At 39.0% G+C, this 25,472-nt stretch overlaps 2 protein-coding genes and 1 long non-coding RNA gene across 6 annotated transcripts; 1 reads left to right on the top strand and 2 right to left on the bottom strand.

Annotated features, from left to right (window-relative positions):
* Window positions 1-849: 849 nt before the first annotated feature.
* Window positions 850-16,753, bottom strand: l(3)76BDm (trafficking protein particle complex subunit 8 homolog l(3)76BDm). Of its 4 annotated transcripts, XM_089869816.1 has the most exons (25): window positions 16,706-16,742; window positions 16,592-16,647; window positions 15,938-16,151; window positions 15,680-15,871; window positions 14,153-14,408; window positions 13,937-14,087; window positions 12,676-12,733; window positions 12,232-12,604; window positions 11,464-11,614; window positions 10,747-10,850; window positions 10,385-10,661; window positions 8,292-8,477; window positions 7,571-7,682; window positions 7,105-7,290; window positions 5,535-5,674; window positions 5,382-5,456; window positions 5,017-5,316; window positions 4,284-4,699; window positions 3,495-3,645; window positions 3,310-3,406; window positions 3,173-3,247; window positions 2,761-3,098; window positions 2,555-2,670; window positions 1,427-1,516; window positions 850-1,320 (listed from the first exon to the last, which is right to left on the bottom strand). In XM_089869816.1, exons 3-25 carry the CDS (start codon window positions 16,092-16,094, stop codon window positions 1,074-1,076), a joined length of 4,248 nt encoding a protein of 1,415 aa, XP_089725942.1. In that variant the 5' UTR covers window positions 16,095-16,151; window positions 16,592-16,647; window positions 16,706-16,742; the 3' UTR covers window positions 850-1,073. The 4 variants fall into 4 exon arrangements, with proteins under 4 accessions (XP_089725942.1, XP_089725941.1, XP_089725944.1 ...); XM_089869815.1 differs by having other exon boundaries at window positions 16,592-16,753; XM_089869818.1 differs by having other exon boundaries at window positions 7,105-7,275; window positions 16,592-16,753.
* On the top strand, window positions 16,145-18,745 carry LOC149690310 (uncharacterized). The gene is made up of 2 exons (XR_016383680.1): window positions 16,145-16,439; window positions 16,511-18,745. It is a non-coding gene; the product is annotated as an uncharacterized LOC149690310 (long non-coding RNA).
* On the bottom strand, window positions 18,003-25,298 carry morgue (modifier of rpr and grim, ubiquitously expressed). Its single transcript, XM_089869819.1, has 8 exons — window positions 24,947-25,298; window positions 24,431-24,556; window positions 24,146-24,365; window positions 23,875-24,064; window positions 23,750-23,798; window positions 22,869-23,071; window positions 22,662-22,788; window positions 18,003-21,290 (listed from the first exon to the last, which is right to left on the bottom strand). The coding sequence occupies exons 1-8, from the start codon at window positions 25,043-25,045 to the stop codon at window positions 21,087-21,089; spliced, it is 1,218 nt and encodes a 405-aa protein (XP_089725945.1). The 5' UTR covers window positions 25,046-25,298; the 3' UTR covers window positions 18,003-21,086.
* Between the last annotated feature and the right edge of the window lie 174 nt (window positions 25,299-25,472).

The raw sequence follows: 25,472 nt of genomic DNA, 5'->3' as shown, positions 1-25,472 counted from the left end.
GGCGATTGCTAAGTGCTGCCGCGTAGCGCCATTTTATTTCTATGAGAACTAGCTTCTATTTTTAAGATAGAAGGAGCGTCCTTTTCAATTTCGTCCAGTACGACCCTACCTAACAGCTGAGGATGCTGGGAGGACTACGGTGCCGTAGGTGGGGGTACACAGGCAACGCTATAGGTATGGGTCCTATTCTTCAAAAACAGCCTTTAACGAAGCTGGAAACTACTACTACAATTTTTATTGCTCCTTGGGAGCGCTCCGCGAGGACCCAAAGGAAAACGTTATCAGAAGCAGACTTAGAAATAAGGACAATTTTTAAACTAGTCCTTGGGACCAGTGACCCCCCTAGTGTCCTAAATAATAAACTGGTCTCCGGAGTGGTCCAGGCTTTGTTCTCCTATAGATTTGCAATTAATAAACTGGTCCCGAGGACCAGTAACCCTCACTTTTTGAATTAAAAAACTAGTCCAAGCAATTAATAAACTGGTTTTGGACCAGTGGACGTGTGCTATTTCTAAGTCTGATCAGAAGCCTTACTGTGTCATCACTCATGATATTTGCCCATATAACCACCCGTGACGTCACAACTCGGAAAAATTCCGGGCGCTCTTTGTGATTCGTCTTCTGAAGTACCCTCCCCTAGTATTCCTCACCCATTTTTCCCCCTCCAACTGTACACTAGTGCTCCCACCACTTTTCCCGACTATTCCTTCCCCCTTTTGTAGCTTCCCACCGGATCTGAACTGTTCCACAGTTGGAGCGCGCCTATTTCTCTCAGATTTAGCACCCCCCCCAAATCACCCTTGATTTCTCAAACTACAAAAACAAACAAACGAAACAATTGTCTATAAATATTTTGTAAAAGTAATTTTATAATTATTAATTTCACTTAAATAACATAATTTGTTTTTTTTTATATAATTTGCGTGGCCTTAAATTACTAATGAAAATAATAATAATAATAATATGGTCAACAAACGAGAGGCAAAAACAAAAACGGATCCGCATTATACTATAATTAAAAATTATTTATTTTTCCTTTCTTCCTAATTAACGTATATATATATACCTGAATATTAATTAGTAGCATTAATGATTAGTAAACTCGGTGCCAATTGTTCTTGCAAAGTGTATTCGCTATTTGAGTCTGATAACTTAGCGTAAACGCGAACCGCTGATAAATTAAATGTTCCTGGAAGGCTAAAAATGGCACGCAATGAGATAGAGAATGACGCGGAAGGCTGAAGTGTGGTGTTGTACTTGGTCAAACCAGACCAGCTATACTGAGCAACTTGCCAAGATTCCATCGAGTATTGAGACACGCTACGTTTTTCATTAACATTATTGAAGAAAACAAAACAAAATATGAATATATATTAAAAATTAAAGAAGTCACCTCAAGTAATTGTTAAAATAATTAAATACAAACCTTTCTTCATCCTTTGTTAAGTTGACCTCAACAAGAACTGATTTATTGCAACAATTTGATAAGACTAGCTGAACAGGAACTATCGCTAATCTAGAATAAGGATTGAGTTTTGCCATAAATATTAGAGACGTGCGTGGAAAACTGGACTTGTCAAGTCCTCGAGTTCAATTTCTCAGTACTCGCGAGTCCAGTAAGGCACTCCTATATCTTACAAAAATAGACTAGTACTCGCGAGTACTCTGATATTTCTAGGAAAGCTGGTTGCGAGTTCGAGTGCGAGTACTCCGACTCGGACTCGCACGCCCGAGTACACCGACTCGGGACTCGCGCGTGCCCGAGTACACCGACTCGGGACTCGCGCGTGCCCGAGTACACCGACTTGGACTCGCACGCCCGAGTACTCCGACTCGGACTCGGACTCGCACGCCCGAGTACTCCGACTCGGACTCGCGCGTGCCCGAGTACTCCGACTCGGACTCGGGACTCGCGCGTGCCCGAGTACACCGACTTGGACTCGCACGCCCGAGTACTCCGACTCGGACTCGGGACTCGCGCGTGCCCGAGTACACCGACTTGGACTCGCACGCCCGAGTACTCCGACTCGGACTCGGACTCGCACGCCCGAGTACTCCGACTCGGACTCGCACGCCCGAGTACTCCGACTCGGACTCGGGACTCGCGCGTGCCCGAGTACACCGACTCGGACTCGGGACTCGCGCGTGCCCGAGTACACCGACTTGGACTCGCACGCCCGAGTACTCCGACTCGGACTCGCACGCCCGAGTACCCCGACTCGGACTCGCGCGTGCCCGAGTACACCGACTCGGACTCGGGACTCGCGCGTGCCCGAGTACACCGACTTGGACTCGCACGCCCGAGTACTCCGACTCGGACTCGCACGCCCGAGTACCCCGACTCGGACTCGCACGCCCGAGTACCCCGACTCGGACTCGCACGCCCGAGTACTCCGACTCGGGACTCACGTAACGCCCGAGTACACCGACTTGGACTCGGACGCCCGAGTACTCCGACTTGGACTCGGACGCCCGAGTACACCGACTTGGACTCGCACGCCCGAGTACTCAGATGTATTTTGCAAAAGAGCATTCTAGCTAGCGCAATACAAACCTTTTTTTCTTAAAATTATGTTCAACTTGAATCTCATGAAGAAAAACGCACTTAACCAATTTCTCCGCCAGTGACGTCATGTAACTTTCATTTGTTATTTGTGGGTTTAAAATGGGCTATTAACGAAATTGAAAAAACCCAATCAGATACAACTCTGGCGGCGCCAAAACGAATCCTTAATTAATTTTAATTTCTTAATATCTTACTAATAATGGCGTATTTATAGGAGTAAATGGCGTCAACTGTTCCACAGTTACGTGGTGTTGACCCATAACAACGAAAAACTTTTCTTCACGTTGCACAGTGGCTTTCCATAAAATGGTTAAGGTTAAGTTGACCGCGTTGCAACCTTCTAAAGCTTCCAATTCAAGATTCGGCACCAACTTATCTTGATAAGGGATGGAACCTTCGTTTTCAAGGGCTAATGGGGCCAGCCCACATAGCAACGATCGAAGGCAAAATTCAGAACAGGGGGCTGCGCTACTTTCAACAGCAGTTCGCTCGAGAGGAATTTGAGAGAAAACCATAACTTCTTGACTAGCAACTGGAATATATATTAAGGTATTATTTAAACTTAAAAAATTAAGAATAAGAATGATTAGTTGGGGTAATTAATACCAGTGTTTTTGGCTGTAAACGGAAAGACGTGAAAGTTCATATGTAATGACTCTGAAGGTTTTACGTGTATTGATCCTATGGGGAAATTTTAAATTAGGTCATGTAATAAAAATAATAAATATATATTTCATTTATACCACTAGCTACGGGTTCTCCTAAAGATTTGATCCACCAATTTTGACTGGCTCCATTGACTTGAACAATACTTATATCCGCCGTACTTGGACTTTGATCCTATTGCGATAAATTAAATTTTTTTTCATTAATTTAATTACCTAAGTTTTACTTAAAAGTTAAAACCTTGGGGATATTTGATATTCACCTTTAACAGATTTTCACATTGAAGTGACGCTATTAAATTGTTAGCGTGAAGCCCGTGATTTTCAACGGGGGCAAAACTTCTCCTAACAGTCGCTTTCAAATTTACAGATGGCGTCGTAAAAATTTCAAAAGTGTGTTGTAACAACCTATACCTATAAATTAATTAAATTCAAGAATAATTAAGATTAACATTCCTTAATACCATAAGAAAATAATATATAGCTCCCTATAAGTATGTGAAGGTAGTACATTTTCATACTACAGCATTTGCTCCCAAATTTGGCGCGCTTACGCTTTTAAAGCCACATGGGGAGAAGTTTCGGTACTACGAGTAAAAGGGGGGCGAAACCATCGCTGCCACCTAAGGTGTCCGCGAAAGGCACGATGGGCCGGGGAAATATCCCCCCCCCCCCCGTAGAGACACAAGATGCTCCTTACCTCGTACCAGTGTAGGAGACGCTAGCCTCGTTCGTCAAAATCTCGCGCCATCTATTAATTTATTATGATAATTTTGACATGTACTTAATCAGTTATAATTATCATAATAATAACGTCTAGACCTTTAACTATTTAATTACGATATAAAATTTGAAAATTTTCTAAACAAATATTTCATCTTTTTAACGCCAAAAACTCTTAATAGGTGGCGCTAGAAACTTTTTACAAATTTCAATGGAAGAAAATGCTGTTTACAATCATGGAATGCTTAAATGGAGGAGAGTTTCATACTTATAGGGAGCTATATATTATTTTCTTATGTTAATACTTAAATTTCATCTTAATTAGTTACCTTAGCTTTGACTTCACTTGAGGCAAAGTTTCGTAGTAAAACAGAAGATCAACATGATGAGAGCCTGGATTATCAGGTCCTCGAATCCATAATGGTACCATTATGGAGGCACCAGGATCCAAAGTAACGTAGTTGCCATTATGCAACAAAAGTTCGGTAACACGAGTAATTTTCTTCCATTCAACCATTACGGGGGAAGTTGAACTATTTCCGTTATTTGTAGAACGCGCTGCGTATCCTAAATATGAAAAAGATTCAGATTCCTCGGCTCCGTAGTTTCCAAAAACAAAAACATCCGGGGTTGGTGAAGCAACTATCAATCGTTGCAAAGGACATTGCCCAATGTTAGTAAATTGAACGTTCATTAATTTCACTTCCCCACACAGTAGATTCGATGTAAAGTCGAAAAATTTGGCCTTAAAAATGTTAAATGATAACTGTAGTAGCTTTCACATATTAATTTTAAAGGGATGTACAATCCGTTATGTATGGGCGTGTCTATAAGACTCAAGAACTATATTTTTTAGTAGTAGTGTTACTATTTCCTGGAGTAGTGATTAGGCTGTCGTCTGCTTAAACGTCTGTTTCTACGGTAAATGCCCATTCCCAATGCACTGATAATGCTACGAACTTCACGCATGCTCAGTAGAGCTATATTTGATGGAAGATAAGTTTGATATAGGCCCCGCCCATACATAACGGATTGTACATCCCTTTAATTAACGCTTCTCACTTGTAGCTTAGGCATATGATTAATTATAACAGTTTCTAATCGATAATCAGGACCATATACGACGCTGGTTTTCTCAGCTTTAGTCTTATTCAAGCGAGGGCCTCGAACTTCGAGAGCCAATTTGCCTCTAACTGATGTAGTGAAATTAGAAGGCCTAGTTGGTTTACTAGAATCTTCGATAGAGGAATTTAAATCGCCAACTGATGACGACTGCGACGAAACTGACTGAGACAATAAGGTAAAAGCAACAGCGGTAATTTTTAAGTTTCCAAGTTGTTTTGGCCTTAATGTTAAGTGAACCTATTAACATAACAGCGAAACATGTTTAGCTTAGCCGTTGTCGCAAAGAATGGTGACCTTTTCACCTTTAGCTCTTGCAGTCCTTCAAATTTGATTTCGGGTAATATTTCAGTATCGACAATTTCATTTAATAAGGCAGTCTACGCAAGCAATAATTTCCAATGAAGAAACATTAACGTAACAAACACGGTCGAATTCAATTAATTAACGGGTATTACTTTTCCTCCAAGGGTTTCATTACTAATTGGTTGAGTAACAGAACCGTTTTCGGGTAAAAACTCCCACACCAAATGTGTGTTTGATAAAGTAATTCCAACCAGGAGTGGATTTTTTATACTTATTTCAACAGATAAAGGCTCTAAATTGAAACAGAAAAAAAACGTAACCCTTAGCAACCCGCCTTTTTGGCAGTTCTGTGCGAGTACTCGTTAAGTTCGTGTATCGCGCCGCGTACTCGTTAAGTTCGGAGTATCGAGCCGCGTACTCGTTAAGTTCGGAGTATCGAGCCGCGTACCCGTTAAGTCCGAGTATCGAGCCGCGTACCCGTTAAGTTCGGAGTATCGAGCCGCGTACCCGTTAAGTCCGAGTATCGAGCCGCGTACCCGTTAAGTCCGAGTATCGAGCCGCGTACCCGTTAAGTTCGGAGTATCGAGCCGCGTACCCGTTAAGTCCGAGTATCGAGCCGCGTACCCGTCAAGTCCGAGTATCGAGCCGCGTACCCGTTAAGTTCGAGTATCGAGCCGCGCACTCGTTAAGTTCGGAGTATCAAGCCGGGTATTCGTTAAGTTCGGAGTATCGAGCCGCGTACTCGTTAAGTTCGAGTATCGAGCGGCGTACTCGTTAAGTTCGAGTATCGACCGGCGTACTCGTTAAGTTCGAGTATCGAGCGGCGTACTCGTTAAGTTCGAGTATCGAGCGGCGTACTCGTTAAGTTCGAGTATCGAGCGGCGTACTCGTTAAGTTCGAGTATCGAGCGGCGTACTCGTTAAGTTCGAGTATCGAGCGGCGTACCCGTTAAGTTCGAGTATCGAGCCGCGTACCCGTCAAGTCCGAGTATCGAACCGCGTACTCGTTAAGTCCGAGTATCGAGCCGCGTACCCGTTAAGTTCGAGTATCGACCGGCGTACCCGTTAAGTTCGAGTATCGACCGGCGTACCCGTTAAGTCCGAGTATCGACCGGCGTACCCGTTAAGTTCGAGTATCGACCGGCGTACCCGTTAAGTTCGAGTATCGACCTTCGTACCCGTTAAGTTCGGAGTATCGAGCCGCGTACCCGTTAAGTCCGAGTATCGAGCCGCGTACCCGTTAAGTTCGAGTATCGAGCCGCGCACTCGTTAAGTTCGGAGTATCAAGCCGGGTATTCGTTAAGTTCGGGGTATCAAGCCGGGTATTCGTTAAGTTCGGAGTATCGAGCCGCGTACTCGTTAAGTTCGAGTATCGAGCGGCGTACTCGTTAAGTTCGAGTATCGAGCGGCGTACTCGTTAAGTTCGAGTATCGAGCGGCGTACTCGTTAAGTTCGAGTATCGAGCCGCGTACTCGTTAAGTTCGAGTATCGACCTTCGTACCCGTTAAGTCCGAGTATCGAGCCGCGTACTCGTTAAGTTCGAGTATCGACCGGCGTACCCGTTAAGTTCGAGTATCGACCGGCGTACCCGTTAAGTCCGAGTATCGACCGGCGTACCCGTTAAGTCCGAGTATCTGGCCGAGTACTCTATGATACTCGGCTTGCAACCAAAAAAACGGTACTTGCACACAGATTATGGGACTGTAAAAGGCGAGACACCAACCTTCAACAACTATATTAGGTTTAGACGAATTATTTGTTTTGTTTGAAAGACAATTCAAGTGTGGTTTCATCAAAGGTCCTTTATTATCAGTGGCGTAGTTGTAAGCCAACTCTTCCAATTTAACCCACGATGAATTACGTTCGTCCCCGATCGAAAAGGAACCAGTGTCGACTAAAATGAAGTTATCTGAAAATATTACAAATCATACGTCCAACTAAAGTGCCATGAGCAAACAAAAGGCAAAACAAACTAAAACTGGAACCACCACTACGAAAACTGTCAAAATGATAAGCAAAAGAGTGGGATTGTGCATCGAAAAGCTATATATATAAAAAGTTGTAAAAAAATCATATTAACGAACACGTAATTAATTCTAAATCACGACGCTACAATAAATAATTAATAAACCAACGTAGCTTTGGCGCTAAAAATAAACTTCCATTAAAATTTCTATAACCTCACTCACCAGTTGCGCGTTCAGATGGTCTGCCCAGTAAAACTTTCATTAATTGGCAGTTTATGATAGGAACAGGGAGTACAGGTAATGATTTATCGTCAGTTTTATCAGCTAAGTATTGCTGTAATTAAAATATTACAAAATCATTTATGAATAATGAATATCCTTTTAAAACATCGAAAAGACAAAAGAGAACGGATCCAATTCTGAAAAATGCCACTGTGTCATAAGAGACAGTGTCTAGAATTTGTAGCACCCTAGGAGCGAAGGCACTCGGCGTTGCCCGTCAGCCCGTCGGGATGCATTTTTTTTTTACGTGGACATTATTCCATAAAGAAGAGTTTTTAAGTTTTTGGCCGCCATTTAAAAAGATGGCAACAAATCGAACACGAGAGACCATTCAGCCCGTCTATAGGTTAAAGGAAACCAGTGTACTAAATATCTGTGAAATCGATTGAAACGCGCGGACTTTGTTGCATAGAGAAGATTTTTTACATTTCTGGGCGCCATTTTTTAAGATGGCGGCGGATTGGAATATTCTATCTTCGTACGTACGCGCCTACTACTTATGAGTAACGTTCCTGCAAATTTTCAGCCTTCTAGGGCAAGTGGTTTGGGTTGGGCGTTGATTATCAGTCAGTCAGTCAGGACTTTGTTCAAAACGAATCCAACGTTTCTCTTGTGTCTTAATCAAGGGAAAACTTGTAAAATGTAATAGAAACTAAATTACTTTGAGTACAAACAAATATTCTTTAAGATATGTTCCCTGTTGAACGGCAGACTGTTGTTTCCTTGACGTTAAAAGACAATAAAAGGCTTCACACGCTTGTTCAACTAATTTCAAATTGACCGATTGCCGGCCAATGGTAAAGTAAATATGATCACTCGCTAAAAACCATTGCCGATTTTGATAAACCTGCGTTAGAAAAGAATTAAGCCTTTAACAATGAACAAATTAACGAATTACTTTCAACCATAAGAAAATAATATATAGCTCCCTATAAGTATGAAACTCTACATTTAAGCATTCCATGATTGTAAACAGCATTTTCTTCCATTGAAATTTGTAAAAAGTTTCTAGCGCCACCTATTAAGAGTTTTTGGCGTCTTAAAAGATGAAATATTTGTTTAGAAAATTTTCAAATTTTATATTGTAATTAAATAGTTAAAGGTCTAGACGTTATTATTATGATAATTATAACTGATTAAGTACATGTCAAAATTATCATAATAAATGAATAGATGGCGCTAGATATTGACGAACGAGGCTAGCGCCTACACTGGTAAGAGGTAAGGAGCAGTCTTGGAAATAGCACAGGTCCACAGGTCAAAAACCAGTTTATTAATTGCTCGGACCAGTTTTTTTATTCAAAATCCGGGGGTTACTGGTCCTTGGGACCAGTTTATTAATTGAGAATTTTTATGAAAATTCAGGAGGGACCAGTTTAAAAATTCTAGTCATTATAAATTTCTACTCCATGGATATAGTCTCCTAGCCTTGACATTTTCTCATTCTTGCCTAAGTTGCCTTCCTTGCTACAACCACAGCCCACTCGATCACGCTTTGGCTTCACACAATGTTTTTCCTATGTAAAAGCGCGTGTTGGTAATTATGAGCTTTTTCGCTCGAAAAATCCAAGGAGCCAGCTTTTAACATGACCGGCTATGGGAGGAACACAGTTATTTTGCCCTAATTTTGAAACTACTGGTGCAAACCTCTTGAAATTTTAAAGTGATGTGCAAAACAACGTTTGCTATGTTTTGGAAATTTTAAAAAGTTTCCCTTCTATAGTTTTTTTTGTATAAATATTAGAACGAAAATTAGCCCTACTTAAAGGGCTTGGTCTTGGAACGGTTTAATAAGTTTTTCCGTTTCACTTGTTCGAATCTCTTGAAATTTTAGTGAGAGGCACATTGAACGGTTTTAAGTTATGATGCAAAGTTTCAAAGTTTTCAAAGAAACAATTCACTTCCAAAAAATTCATTAAAATTGTGCTTGTGCATAATCCTACAACCTATTTAGTCGCTTAGGGAAATTTTAGGAAAAAGACTATTCGTTTTAAAAGTTCGAAATTTTCCACAATAATTTAAAACCTTTAAATATGCCTTTCACTAAAATTTCAAGAGACTCGAACCAGTGAAGCTGAAGGCAACAAATTTAAACTGTTTGAGACTAAGCCATTAAATTATGGTTCATTTTCGTTTTAATGTTGTTACAAAAAGCTTTGTAAGAGAAAAACTTTGCACAAAAATACCAAACATTATTTTGCAAATCTCATTAAAATTTCAAGAGATTTCAACCAGTATTTTCAAAATTAGGACCAAAAACCGGTGTTCCCCCAATGACGGAGTTAACTCTGATTTTTGACATAATTTTGCATCTATAGCCCGATCGAATGGGCTGTGCGTCAACGAAATACTCCCTTAATTTTTCAATAGGATTAGTAAAAAAAAATTAGGGATAGGGTCACTGGTCCCAAGGACCAGTTTAATATTCTAGATGCTGGGGGTCACTGGTCCCGAGGACTAGTTTCAAAAAAATCCTTATTTCCAAGACTGGTAAGGAGCATCTTGTGTCTCTACGGGGGGGGGGGGGGCGATATTTCCCCGGCCCATCGTGCCTTTCGCGGACACCATAGGTGGCGGCGGCGGTTTCGCCCCCCTTTTACTCGTAGTACCGAAACTTCTCCCAGGGGGGCGTAAAAGCGTAAGCGCGCCAAATCTGGGAGCAAATGCTGTAGTATGAAAATGTACTACGTTTCATACTTATAGGGAGCTATATATTATTTTCTTATGCTTCAACCAATAGCAATGAGAACAAACCTCCAAAGCTTGTTGATAACATCTTAAGGCGTGTTTACGTTGACCAGCTTTACTAAAACGATGTCCAGCGAGGATAATGTGAAAGGCGTACTTTCTTAGCATTCTCGGTTTAGAATGTAAAAAGCAAAGGGAGGCTTGTTCGAGTAATAAAGCGCTTAAAAGATCCGAATCTTCGCTAGTCATACGTATAAAGAGTTGAGCCGCTTCCGAATACATTCCTTTGCTTTTTAACGTATCTGTGCTTAATAAAGTGGTTCTCGTTGCAAATTGAGATTGCCTAGAAGATATTTAACGCGTTTGATTAAGACAGTCATTAACCTGGACTGGGAATAAAGTTTGAAAGGGTTAATTAATTAATTTACTTGGAAGAATTCAAATAAGTTGTAATGGCATTTTCTAAATAATGGTATGGAAATTGACGTTGACTATTCTTCCCCTGCAGAAATATTGAATAGGCAGCCATTTCCTTCAAAATAATTTAATTTTAAGTTGAATTTTAATCATTTACGCAAGTTGTGGAGGAACTTAAAGGGAGGGTGAAGTAGAAAATCAAGTGATTTTTTATCGATTCTTCCACTAATTACAAGACCAGTCTGCATCATAGTGAAACATTCAGGAAATACAGTCTCCGAATGATTTTAAAATTATTTCAAATTAGGTTCATATTTTAAGGATAATTTTAAAGAAGGACCTCCGACCAATCGCGTAACGCCCTGCCTTTTTGTTAACAAAATTCTCGTGGCACGCATGCTCCATGTCTCGCGCCACGATTATCACGTCGCGCGCGAATTTTATCAAATCTCGTGACAAATTTCATTCAACACGGAACATGCCACGAGAATTTTGTTAATAAAAAGGCAGGGCGTTACGCGATTGGTCGGAGGTCCTTCTTTAAAATTATCCTTAAAATCTGAACCTAATTTGAAATAATTTTAAAATCATTCAGAATTAAGTATTTCATGAATGTTTCACCTATGCAGACTGGTCTTATAATTAGTAGAAGAATCGATAAAAAAAATCACTTGATTTTCTACTTCACCCTCCCTTTAAGAATAAGTCATTAAATTAAAATATCTCACCAAAGCTCCAGCATAATGAATCCACGCTTGATCACTACCGAACTCCTTCTTAGCACTATGGTAAGCTTGATAGGCGACTTCATACAATTGAAACATGAATGCAATATCCCCTAGTTTACGAACTTGCAATTCTGGAGCATCCTGACTATATCTAACATTAGCACGAAGAAAATTAAACGAAACTCCAAATTTAGGAGTGTTTTACCATGGATGAAGGATGCGCGTGAGGAAATTAGTTTTCACGCTATAGGATCGGCAACTCCCTATCTCGAACGACAGAATATTCTGTATATACTCTGTTACAACATCGGTTGTCAGCACGCGCAAAGCTAGGTCTCTATGTAACGTAGCTTTGTACGTGCTGTCAAGAGACGAAAAACTTCAGGATCTTCAGGATTTAAAATATCCGCGAGTTCTTTTAGCTCGAGTGCATGCACGGACCTCTAGGCCTTAGTTTCAAATACGTGTGAAATTGCCTACAGCCTACTACACGTGACGTATTTGAAACTAAGGCCCAGAGGTCCGTGCACTCGAGCCAAAATACTTGCGGATATTTTAAATCCTGAAGATCCTGAAGTTTTTTGTCTCTTGACAGCACGTACAAAGCTACGTTGCATAGAGACCTAGCTTTACGCGTGCTGACAACCGATGTTGTAACAGAGTATATACAGAATAGGCTGTCGCTCGAGATAGGGAGTTGCCTATCCTGTAGAGTGAAAACAAATTTCCTCACGCGCATTCTTTATCCATGGTTTTACCTTTACTTACACAACGGAATTGGCTGAATTTCCAGGAGCTGGTTGCCCGGGTTTATTGCTACCAAACCATTTCTTAGTGGCGCTGAAGATAGATCGGTGTAATCCCTTTCGATTCATTACCTGATCATTTAGTATTCTAGTTTGCCTTTCAGCGTATGGTATTAAACATTGTGTGAAAAATTCATGAATGAAGACTTTAATACGATCTCGATCAGCGGCGGATAAAAAACGTCCGTGATGTTTGCCATAATTAGAGTCTTTTAAATGTTTAGCGGCTAATATCCAATCATCATCAATGTTTCCTTTAACATCGGGTGGTGATAAACTTTCAAAATTGTTCGTAGATAGAGGATGGAAAACTGCATCAGAGTTGGGTGGATTTTCTAGTATGATACATTCAAAAATTCACTTGTTGACAATATTACTTCTGATTTAGTTTATTTAGCCTACACACCTACGATGTCTGGAATATGATTGGTTTCATTATCTATCACTGGTTTATTCATCTCAGACTGGAATTCATTACAAACTTAAGTTTAAAATCAATTTTTAATTAAAACAAGTCACGTAAAACTATTTTCATATTAGATACGTGTGGTTGGGGGTGGGGAGAGCGTGTTAGTTTCGTATGTGTAAATGTAGTACAGTATTCATGCTTCCTAACTCGCTAAGGTAATATTCGAGATGGCACACACAAACATACAATAATCATTGTAAAAGTCTAACACACTGGTAGCTAAAATCGAATTATATTATTATATTATATATATTGATACAATTGAAAGATCAGGAGAAGTCTTCAACGACAACTACAATTAAATAACAGCAACCCAGCCTTTATACATACAGGGTTCATACAACTTTTGGAAAACAATTTCCCTGAGATTTCCAGGTTTTTCTCCATATTCTTCCCTGAGTTTTCCAGGTTTTCCCCGTATATGGAGTATTTTATGTAGCAAATGTTAACGAAGGAGGGGGACAAATATGACTATTACGTAATTAAAGGACATCCCCGTATCTCTAATATAACCAGAGTTATGAGCCTCCAAAGTATAGTGTAATGTTAATCCTATGGAGGGAATGTTCACGAACATTTTGCTCAATTACTCGGCCCCTGTTTGACGCAAATTTCCCTGAATTTTACTAAAAATTCGAAATTTCCCTGCGTTTTTTGTCAACTATTTATTTCCCTGATTAATCCAGGTTTGTATGAACCCTGACATAGTGCCCTTTCGACCTGAAAATGAATCTCTCATTCTAGCTACTGTGCCCGCATTCTCTCCGCGCAAACCCAACAAACTGGTCTATAAAGAAAATATTTGTCCTATATACGCATATCCCAACAAATCGGCTTCGATACACCCGTCCATCAAATTAACCCTAAACTTGAGGGTTGCCGCGACCTAACTGGGTGAATCTTTGACGATGCCAATGTAAAAATGTTGTTCCTATATTTTCTCAACAAGGGTTCCAATAAACTTGTTTTATGTCCATATGTCCGGACAAACTGCTTTAAACTTGTACCATAGTGCTAATGTACTTCCTTCCGCAATTCCTTCACATTACAGCTCCAAAGTCTTGCCTTAATCAGTTTCTATCCACGCTTGTTTTTCGTGTACCCGTGGCCACAAACACACACAAACACTAACACACACACACAGAACACCATCGCAAAGCTAGGTCTGGTCTTATAACCACACCCAGTAAAAACTTACATTTTGGTCGGAGGAAGGTGTTAAAAATTGATTCCAGGGATCTGGCAATTGCGCAACAGTTTCATCACTAACTGAAGCGGAATTTATTTGAAGAAGATGACACTGCGAGGCTCCGTACAAATTTTTTATGCCTTGATATGATGCTTCAGCTCTGATAATCATAAAACATTTAGCTATTTCTCTCTCGCGATTGGTTGATCATTTATAACTCCTTACTTGCTTAAATCATCAACACCCACGTCATGAATGAGCACAAAATATTTACAAATGTTTGGACAGAACCATTTAGTCGCCGCGTTTTGTTGGTGTATTAGTTGTTCTTGCACAAGTTCGTGCAACTGAGAAAGGGGATCAGGGTGACTTGATGAAACTACATAGATACAGCCAATGAATCTGTTTGTGAATTCGTGTTCCGTGGGGTAAAATACTTGGAAAAATACATTTCTATAGGCTTCAAACCAAGGAGTTGTTCCTGAGTGTTTAAAATTATTAATGTTATACCTGAAGGGCTAAAGAAGAATTATTTTAAGGAAAAGTCACCTAACATAACATTATAAGCAAAACGAAATGATCTCTTATTACAAAATAATTAGAATTTAATTAGTCTTAAAAACGAGGACTACTGTACCGCCATTGGTTTAGTGGCGTCTGCTACCCAGAGCCACGAATTCAACCAATCCTGTATGAGTAAGGGGTTCTGGCTAGCAGACGCCATTAAAGTAATGGCGGCGCAGTAGTTCTCGTATTTAAGACTAATTAAATGCTTATTATTTTGTAATAAGTAATAACTTATATTTACAGGGTTCATACACAGGGTTCGTACGAAATTTTTACATTGAAAATCCCTGACTTTTCCAGGTTATCCCTGACCAAATTTTGGCAATATCCCTGACCATTTTAAGGTGCTTACCAGAGCCCACTTCATCACACCTGTCTTATATTTAGCATTTCTCGAAGCATGGTTTGATATACCAAACGAAATCCCTGACTTTTTAGGAAAAACGTTAAAATCCCTGACTTTTTCGCCTAATTTTCATATCCCTGACTTATCCAGGTTTTCCAGGTTATCCAGGTTCCGTACGAACCCTGATACAACTTTTGGAAAACAAATTTCCCTGAGATTTCCATTTTTTTCCCCATATACTTCCCTGAATTTTACAGGTTTTTCCCATATACTTCCCTGAATTTTCCATGTTTTTCCCGTATATGGAGTATCCTATGGAACAAATGTTAACAAAGGAGGGGGGGGGGGCAAATATGACTATTACATAATCAAAGGACATCGCCCTATCTCTAATATAACCACAGTTCTGAGCCTCCAAAGTATAGTGTAATGTTAATCCTATGGAGGGCATGTTTATGAACATTTTCCTGAATTACTTAGCCCCTTTTTACTCGAATCTCAAGTCTTTAGTATGGTTGGATGGGGGGCAAATAGAACTATAACATACTAAAAGGACATCCCCGTATCTCTAATATAACCAGAGTTATGAGCCTCCAAAGTATAGTGTAATGTTAATCCTATGGAGGGAATGTTTAAAAACATTTTGCTTAATTACTCAGCCCCTGTTTGACGCAAATTTCCCTGAATTTTACTAAAAATTCGAAATTTCCCTGATGTTTTTGTCAACTATTTATTTCCCTGATTTTCCAGGTTTGTATGAACCCTGATTTAGAAAAAGGCAGTTCTTTTAAGGTATAATGTTATGTTACATGAACTTCTCCTTCAATTATAAAACTTACTACAATATTTGAGGACATATGGAAAAGATGTCAATGTATTTTTTACACTAGTTTCCCCCTGAATATTTGATACAGTATCGCTTAGCATCTTTTTGGTTAATGCAGGAGCGTAAGGCTGACTTTTGATGTCCTTAATAATAATTCTAGCATTTCGAAGTGTGTAACTGACTAATGATAAATCTCGGATAGAAACTTTATTAAAGAAAAATAATACGATAGTTTAGACCAATGAAAACGAATTTCAAAATCAATTCTGACCTTCAGTTGTCAATCGACAAAATGGTTGTACAAGTTCAACAAATGAAAGGTTATTTTTCCTACAAGTTGAGTCGGCTTCCGAACTACAGAGCACCGCCAAAACGGGTGAAAACACATCTTGTATAAGTTCCTCGGGAGACTGCTTACAAACAGCCATTCTTTAAATTGCCGGTTCCAGTTATCTCATAGTTTCCAAATCCAAATCACAGTAGGTCTAAACAACATTTGTGGTACAACAATTCTTATTTTTTAATTACACTAAACTTATTTGTACACAAAATTTAATTAACAACCCGAATTTCCTATCAAGATTCAAAAAAAAAAAATCACGAAGCCAATGCTTTTTCTTGTGAAGTTGTGAACTTCCACAAGTGAGAACTTAAAGTGACTAGTAGCAGCAAAGAGGGGTGTAGACTCTGTATCCCTCCCTATGGGGGCTCTCTTGCGATGGGATTCCGTACGCGCACAGTAGGGGGGTGACACCGAGCTAAGAGATAGAAGGGTATGACGTTTCCATACGTAGTAACGGTAGTACTGCTCTTACTCTATCTCTAACCAAGGCTTAACTCATAGGACCAAGTTAAGTTGTCATATGATTTTTGTTTCACACCGATTTAAAATAACACACAAAATATAGGAAACAATTGTACTTACTAGAATAAGGTGATGTATCCGTTATTTATCTCTTGTAATTTAAATTCACCACGATCCTTAATTAATACATTCAAATTAATTAAAGAAAAATTTAACAGAAGCAAAAACAAATACCCGTTCCCAAGTTTCCCCTCCTAAGGGACTGCACTGCCTCCTCCTATGTCGACAGTCCACAAAGGGGGCAGCAGCATCGGCTGTATAAGAGATATCGCAGTTATGACGTAAATATCTACACAAAACGTCATGAGCCTACATTTGCTAGTCGACGGCCATGTTTGTACCGTTTTTTATCCAAGGGAAAATAGCATGGATGACGTCACAATAGAATTTCTGGAGTGATAGGAAAATATGGGCGGAAATTATATAAAGTTTAATAGAGTAATGGCAGCCCTCTATCTTCGACTGTATTAAAATCATAGGGGAAATAACATGGGGTGCCATTAGTCTATACCTGAGAGCAAAACAATTGTATTTGTATGATTTATATCAGGAAATTAGAAGTATTTCCCCAATTAATAGACTAGTGGCGATAGAGAGGGGTGTACACTGTGTATCCCTCCCTCTGGGCGCGCTCTTGTAAGAGGGGATACTGTACGCGCCCAGTAGGGGGGATGACACTGAGCTAAGAGTTGGAAGGGTATAACGTTTGCATACGTAATACTGCCATTACTCTATATAAAGATGACACCTCTCACCTTCCAAATTTCCCCATTGTTTCACCATCCTCCTTGCTTTTAATATTAATTCTAGAGTGCTGTCAGTTGTGACGTCAGATTCAAGGTTAAACGTCACGAGTCTGCCTTTAGCAATGGGCGGCCATGACAGTTACCGTTTTTTCTTTATGGGAAAACAGCATGGTGACGTCACACCGGCGCTTCTGACAGCACTCTATAGGGAATTCTTTTAATGTTTAATTTTTTTTTTGGTGAAACAGTTTTATTTTTGAATATTAAAAAGTTTATATACAAACATTTTGTGAAAATGATAATTTTATCCTTTTTTTTTTTAATTAAATTACTTGATTAAAAAATTGTTTTTCAAGAGTATGTCAGATCAGAATCAGATTGACTAGAGCTATCAAGAATAATATTTTATGTTTCATGAGGGATCTTACGGCCACTTAATTAATAAAATGAGACAAAACTAATTGTTTATTTAATTAAGCTTTATATTTCTACCATAAAGTATAGAGTTATCTCAGAAGGCTTAGTGTGACGTCACCCATGCTAATTGCCCATAGAGTTAAAGCGGTAACAAACATGGCCGTCCACTGCCAAAGCTAAGCCGGTGACGTTTTACCTAGGCACTGACGTCACAACTGAGATAGCTCTATATATCTATATACTTTTGTTGTTACCAATAATTATTTGCCACTGTATTTCGTTTGTTTTTTTATCTTTTACAACTTACATTCGTTTAGCAAAATGTTTTCTTTATTTACTAATCAACAAACAACTATAGAAAAATAATCTGTACAATTTCTTTTTTCGGAAACAGTTTTTTTCATTATTAACACTTATACTGGTTTGATATTATTTAAGTTACATTTAATTACTAAACCTATACAAAAAGAATTATAATATATATATACAAGACATGATTGAAAATGAAATTTTAAAATGAAAACCTTCATATACATTATTTATTTATTTATTTATTTCTCTAATCAAGTAAAAAACATTCTTATGAGATTAACAAATCTTTTTTTTTTTGAGAAAAAAGTGCATAGCTTTTTCTATCGCAACACCGTCCGTAAAGCATTTGAAAAAGCTTTTATTTATTTTAAAAAAACCTTTAAACAGGTTTAATTTATAACTTATTTCGCACACTAAGAAATTTACATTGAAAAGAAGCCCCAATTATTATTAGTAGAGAAGAGCTTTATATAATTTATTTACCAGTATTGATTAACTTTAACCAAACAAGGATGCTGGGGGAGGATGCGTAATCCTAGGGAAATAGGCACGCACACTAACTGTGGAACGACTAAGGTCCGGTGGGACGCTAGAAATTGGGGAGGAATACTCGGGAAAATGGCGGGCGGTCTTCCTGGTTCGTCTGACTACACCGCCCGCCATTTTTCCTAGTATTCCTCCCCATCTTCTAGCGTCTTTCCACAGTTTTCCAGCCGATTTCTCTCAAATTACGCATCAACCCCCCCTCATCCTTGAACAAAAGTTAAAGGTGTTGTACGATGTTACGAACCACATAAGGCAATTTTGTTAATATTATATTTTTCTTCTTTGGTAAGATAGTAAAAATACGCCTATTAATTTATTATTTCTTCATATTTTGGTTATTTATTTATTACTAATTTATTCGAGGGTAACCTCGTGGAAATTAAAAAAAAAAAAACTAATTTATTTTATAATTATATACAGGATGGTTTAGCTATTTGAGTTGAAACGAGTCTATGCGGTAGTATTAATCTACTATAATCTAGTGGTTTCCGACTATGAGAAAAGTAGCTGTTTAAAAGTAATGAAATCCAGACTGGTAGTTTCGATTTTTTTTCAAGGATTAAAATAGTTAATGAAGATTTTAGGGAACAGTGACCAAAAACCACTAGATTATATTTATAGACTCTCTAAGCCACCCTGTATTACTGATAATGCAGAGCTAACAGTATAGTCAGTTAGAAATGGATTTGATTTTGAAAAGATAATTATTAAATCAAATTAACCTTAAGTTTCTGAGTTTTTATTAGATTTTGATTTGTTTATTGGGGTTAATGAATAGAGTAGTGTCGGTAGAGAGGGGAGTAGACGGTGTATCCCTCCCTCTAGGCGTGCTTTTGTAAGAGGGGATACTGTACGCGCCTGGTAGGAGGGATGACACTGAGCTAAGAGATAGAAGGGTATGACGTTTGCATACGTAGAACTGACATTACTCTATTGGGGGAAAAGTAACAACGAAGAAGGTATCATGACGGATAGGTTGAAATTAAACCAGAAGGCAAATTAAAACCAAATGCCACGTAACGTTTAGAAAAACTATCATCGTTGACCTTACTCAAATAAAATATTCTCTACTACTTACTTAAGTTGAATGCAGAAACGTTAGTTTACATATTTTAAAGGTAAAGTTCAGGTAACATAACATTATACCTTAAAAGAATGGCTGCTTTTTCTAAATATAAAAGGAATTAAATATAAAAATTAAAATAAATGATCTCTTATTAGTTATTACAATATGATAATTAGTACATTTAATTAGTCTTAAAAACTATCAAGGACTACTGCACCATCCGCCATTGGTTTAGTGGCGTCTGCTAGCCAGAACCCTTGTGAGAACTCAACCAATCCTGTAAGGGTAAGAGGTTCTGACTAGCAGACGCCACTAAACCAAGGGCGGATGGCGCAGTAGCCTTGATTATTTTTAAGACTAATTAAATGCTAATTATCATATTGTGGCGTCTGCTAGCCCGAACCCTTTTGAGAACTCAACCAATCCTGTAAGGGTAAGAGGTTCTGGCTAGCAGACGCCACTAAACCAAGGGCGGATGGCGCAGTAGCCTTGATTATTTTTAAGACTAATTAAATGCTAATTATCATATTGTGGCGTCTGCTAGCCCGAACCCTTTTGAGAACTCAACCAATCCTGTAAGGGTAAGAGGTTCTGGCTAGCAGACGACACTAAACCAAGGGCGGATGGCGCAGTAGCCTTGATTATTTTTAAGACTAATTAAATACTAATTATCATACTGTGGCGTCTGCTAGCCCGAACCCTTTTGAGAACTCAACCAATCTGGTAAGGGTAAAAGGTTCTGGCTAGCAGACGCCACTAAACCAAGGGCGGATGGCGCAGTAGCCTTGATTATTTTTAAGACTAATTAAATACTAATTATCATACTGTGGCGTCTGCTAGCCCGAACCCTTTTGAGAACTCAACCAATCCGGTAAGGGTAAAAGGTTCTGGCTAGCAGACGCCACTAAACCAAGGGCGGATGGCGCAGTAGCCTTGATTATTTTTAAGACTAATTAAATACTAATTATCATACTGTGGCGTCTGCTAGCCCGAACCCTTTTGAGAACTCAACCAATCCTGTAAGGGTAAAAGGTTCTGGCTAGCAGGCGACAATAAACCAAGGGCGGATGGTGCAGTAGCCTTTATTATTTTTAAGACTAATTAAATGCTAATTATCATATTGTAATAAGAGATCATTTATATTTAGAAAAAGGCAGTTGTTTTAAGGTATAATGTTATATTACGTTACCCGAACTTTCAATTTAATTTTTTACGTGACTGTCCCCATTCATTAACAGAAAAATGTAAGAATAAGAGAAGAAAAACGTAATATAATTAGATAAATTTTAATTATAGCCTGAAGCAGTGAGCTTTTCGTTGTGGTTTAGTATTTTTTTTTTTAAGTCATATGTACACTACTTTTAAACCACAACGTTAATTTCCTATTAAGGATTTAATTTTGTTGAATTTCGAGTTTGTTTTTTTGATAGGAAAGATGATAGGAAATAATTAAACGCGAATATTTGCGTCAACCTGCACTTTCCAACGCGTGCCACGATACATCTGGCATAGTAGCACTGGGAAACCTGTGATTGGACGCGTATAAATGCGTCCAAAGTCTAGCTGTATAATCAAACGTTGATCTATCTTCCGTGTAAAGTTTACCAATCTCTGGTTCCATACACACGGAGCAATAAGGATCCGTTAAAAGTGATTGGATGCTTATCAGAATCTAAAAAATAATTGCAATCATCATGGATATTTGTAAAACACTTTATACAGGTGGTGTTCAGTGCCTATATTGAAACCTAAAATTGCTCTCCAAAACTATAAGTGCCTAAAACTTTAACTAATAACTTATTGTCTAAAATTCTGAAACATTGTCATCCAAAAATTAAATAAACATTTCACTAAAATTGATAATAAGCCACCATTTGTTTAGTGGCGTCTGCTAATCCGAACCCCCTACCCATCTCAGCCTGTAAGAATTCAACCAATCCCGTAGGGGTATAGGGTTCTGACTAGCAGACGCCAACATTTGTTTAGTGGCGTCTGCTAATCCGAACCTCTTACCCCCTACCTCTCTCAGCCTGTAAGAATTCAACCAATCCCATAGGGGTATAGGGTTCTGACTAGCAGACGCCGCCATTTGTTTAGTGGCGTCTGCTAATCCGAACCTCTTACCCCCTACCTCTCTCAGCCTGTAAGAATTCAACCAATCCCGTAGGGGTATAGGGTTCTGACTAGCAGACGCCGCCATTTGTTTAGTGGCGTCTGCTAATCCGAACCTCTTACCCCCTACCTCTCTCAGCCTGTAAGAATTCAACCAATCCCATAGGGGTATAGGGTTCTGACTAGCAGACGCCACCATTTGTTTAGTGGCGTCTGCTAATCCGAACCTCTTACCCCCTACCTCTCTCAGCCTGTAAGAATTCAACCAATCCCGTAGGGGTATAGGGTTCTGACTAGCAGACGCCGCCATTTGTTTAGTGGCGTCTGCTAATCCGAACCTCTTACCCCCTACCTCTCTCAGCCTGTAAGAATTCAACCAATCCCGTAGGGGTATAGGGTTCTGACTAGCAGACGCCACCATTTGTTTATTGGAGTCTGCTAATCCGAACCCCCTACACATCTCAGCCAGTAAGAATTCAACCAATCCGGAAGGGGTATAGGGTTCTGACTAGCAGACGCCACCATTTGTTTCCGAACCCCCTACACATCTCAGCCTGTAAGAATTCAACCAATCCTGTAGGGGTATAGGGTTCTGACTAGCAGACGACACCATTTGTTTAGTGGCGTCTGCTAATCCGAACCCCCTACCCATCTCAGCCTGTAAGAATTCAACCAATCTCGTAGGGATATAGGGTTCTAACTAGCAGACGCCACTAAACCAATGGCGGATGGCGCGATAGTCGTCGTTTTAAAGGCTAATTAATGCTAATTATTTTTTATAATGTTTTTCCTTTTATATTTAGAAAAAGGCCCTTCTTTTAAGGTATAATGTTATGTAACCTAAACTTAACTTTTCCATTAAAATTTTAAATTTATTAATATTTATTATTAACTTTTGAAAATTGCAATAAAAAGAGCTGCGTACAATTACCTTTGCAATAGTCAATGCTAGCGACCAATTATGTTGAAGAGAATCCAGCCCTATATCTCCATGTCGACTAATATTGGGGTGAAATATTTTGGTTATGAATCGCACAATAGGTGGCCTCATAGGATAGCTTAATTAGTTCAAAAGAAAATTGACATTATTTTCAGCCTTAAGCGCAGATTAAACTAAATTAAATTTAATTTAATTTACCCATAAGGAATTCTGAGATATAGAAAAAAATTTCCTCCTTCATAAGGACTATCTTCGGGTCCAATTATACAAGCTTGCCAATGACAGAAACTATTATCAATAGGAAAGGCTTCGATACCATCTAACTGTTGATCAAATTTTAACGATTTTAATTCGTGTTGAAGTCTATTTGTCCTCCATGGATTCTCAGAAGGAAAACACCTCTACAAAATCAATCATTATAATTCAATTTCTATTAAATTTGAGTCATGAAGTTTGATATTCCATTTCAATTAGCCTTATTCCTGATCAGCGCCACCTACCCATAGCGGCGACTTTGAGAACTACTGTAAGCGGCAAGCCAATCAGATGTCGCTAAAATCTGGTGACGTCACTGACTGGCACTCTCGGGTCTTACCAAAAATGACGTCACCAGATTTTAGCGACATCTGATTGGCTTGCCGCTTACAGTAGTTCTCAAAGTCACCGCTATGGGTAGATGGCGCTGATCAGGAATAAGGCTAATTAAAACTAATAATCAAGAAGTGATATCTAGTTTACTAGGGAGAAGGTATAAATTCGTTCATCCACATTTATAATCTAGCTTTATCTCCAGTCCAAATTAACGTATAGGGTCCGGAGTTAATCCCCGCCTCTAAATTACAACCAGCAATCATCTCATTGGTTCTTGAAAACTCACGTCAGCGCGACTCGAATGACGAAAATTACAATCATATTTTCCGACTGAGGAGAGGCTGCGAAATAGCCCGGCCTCCTTTTACGTCCCCCCTTGTATTTTGAAAGGAGGACTGGGACTATGGCGCACGAATACCTCGGCATCTTATACCTTCTCCCTAATAAACTAGATATAATATCTTCTTGTAATAATCTTAAACACTAACATTGTTCATCATTTGATATAAACACATTCGGCAATTGGAACTTTCTAGTCTGTTAAGAAAAAATGTGAATGTTTTTACGTTACATTTTAAAAATATCTAAATGAATTTATTTGTAGAATAATTACAGTTTTGTGTAGACTGTCCGCCAACATGTGACATTATATAGGGGTTTAAATAAAGGCCATTTTCTTGACACGTAAGAGCGCCACTGTTTCTCTGTGGTGAAATTAACCAGAATTTGGCACCACCTTTTGCAAACCTTTTCACACGTCCATAATGATAAATCATCCAAATAGGAGAATAGGGTTGTTAAAACTATAAAAGCCCGAACCAAAAAATGTCTCTTTAAGGTTATTAAAAGAGCGATGCGAAGAGACTGTTTACAGATACAATTACCTTCTAAAGGTAAGTTTTCAACTAAATTATCAGGAATATTGTCAGTTCTAGGGCAACTTAAAGCTGATATACATTCCGCTAGTTGGTCACATTTTGAAGAGTTGACAAAAACAAAATTGGCTGGTGGCCGCTGACGCCTACTTGGTTCTGCAGGCTGAGCTCTTGCAATCTCATAAAAATCTGTAGGTTCTTCATTACCCGAATCTTCAGAGTCACTTTTCTATGGGGTTATTCTGGATTTTAGCTTCACTATATCGCTTCGCTTCGTGTTCTTTAAGAGCTTACCACTTCCACCAAAGCATCTCCGGGTCCATCGATATTTGATGGATAAAGGAATGCGTGGCAAGTGACGCAAAAGGGTTGGTCGAAACAAGGGCCATAAAAACCACAACATGCGTAACATTTGGTGTGCTAAATGTTTTTAAATTACATTAAAGTTAAGTCAGGCTAGGTTTCATTTAACGCTGGTGGATCTGTTTTGCAGTCATAGAGAGCTGAATGACAATCTAATCTACTAATTTGCCGACGTAATTAAAATGATTTGAACGCATTTATCGTGATCTTACACCTATCCGCCTCCAATTATGTAAAGATTAACAGGCTGAAACGCGGAATTTGGGGTTGGGGTCCTTGGATATGAAGAAGAAAAAAAAAAAGATACGCTTGGCTAAGCTAAACTGCTAAAGGGAACCCAAGTATGGTCCAAGGCTTAGCAATCATCAATTAAATTTTGGCCAGATCATCCCCAAGAATTTCGTGAATATGTAACTTTAAATTTTTTATATGGAAAAAAGGTTTTACCTGATAAGTAAACGCTTTAGCTACAGTTCTAGAACCGTTTTCTTCCACATAGTCTTTCATATTTTTGGAGAATGGAGATAATGTTTGTACACAAGCCATTTTTTCATTTTGTGATTGAGTTCAGTTCGCTTCACCTCTTAAACTTAGGGCAGAAATTTTTGGACTCGATTCGATTTACCCGGGATTTTTATTTATATCAATATATATATTTTTCTCTCTTCTTCAGTTATTAGATTTAATGTAATGGGGTCCTCAGCAAGGATACGATTAATCAGGGTTCAGTATGTAATTAATCGTGGAAGGAAATGAGGTTTACTTGGAACGTGACGGAAGGGGTGCTGGGATCAAGTTAGCTCCAGTGGACAAGGGTCAGTTGGAACCTACTCCGACATGTTCCTTCAAACTTTAACTTTGTCACTCAGAAGCTTGGCTTACTGGGATGGGTCACACTCCCGACCAGGGCCGGGACTAAGAAAGGACTAAGGACATGTGTCCAGTGACTCCCCCTTTGACTTGAAAATTCATA

The sequence above is a fragment of the Phalangium opilio genome, unplaced genomic scaffold (genome assembly GCF_054372755.1).
Source record: "Phalangium opilio isolate 3A_F unplaced genomic scaffold, DU_Popi_V2 ptg000031l_1, whole genome shotgun sequence".
Taxonomy (NCBI): domain Eukaryota; kingdom Metazoa; phylum Arthropoda; class Arachnida; order Opiliones; family Phalangiidae; genus Phalangium; species Phalangium opilio.
The sequence above is the reverse complement of the archived record's forward strand: the minus strand, read 5'-3'. Positions and strand labels throughout refer to the sequence as shown.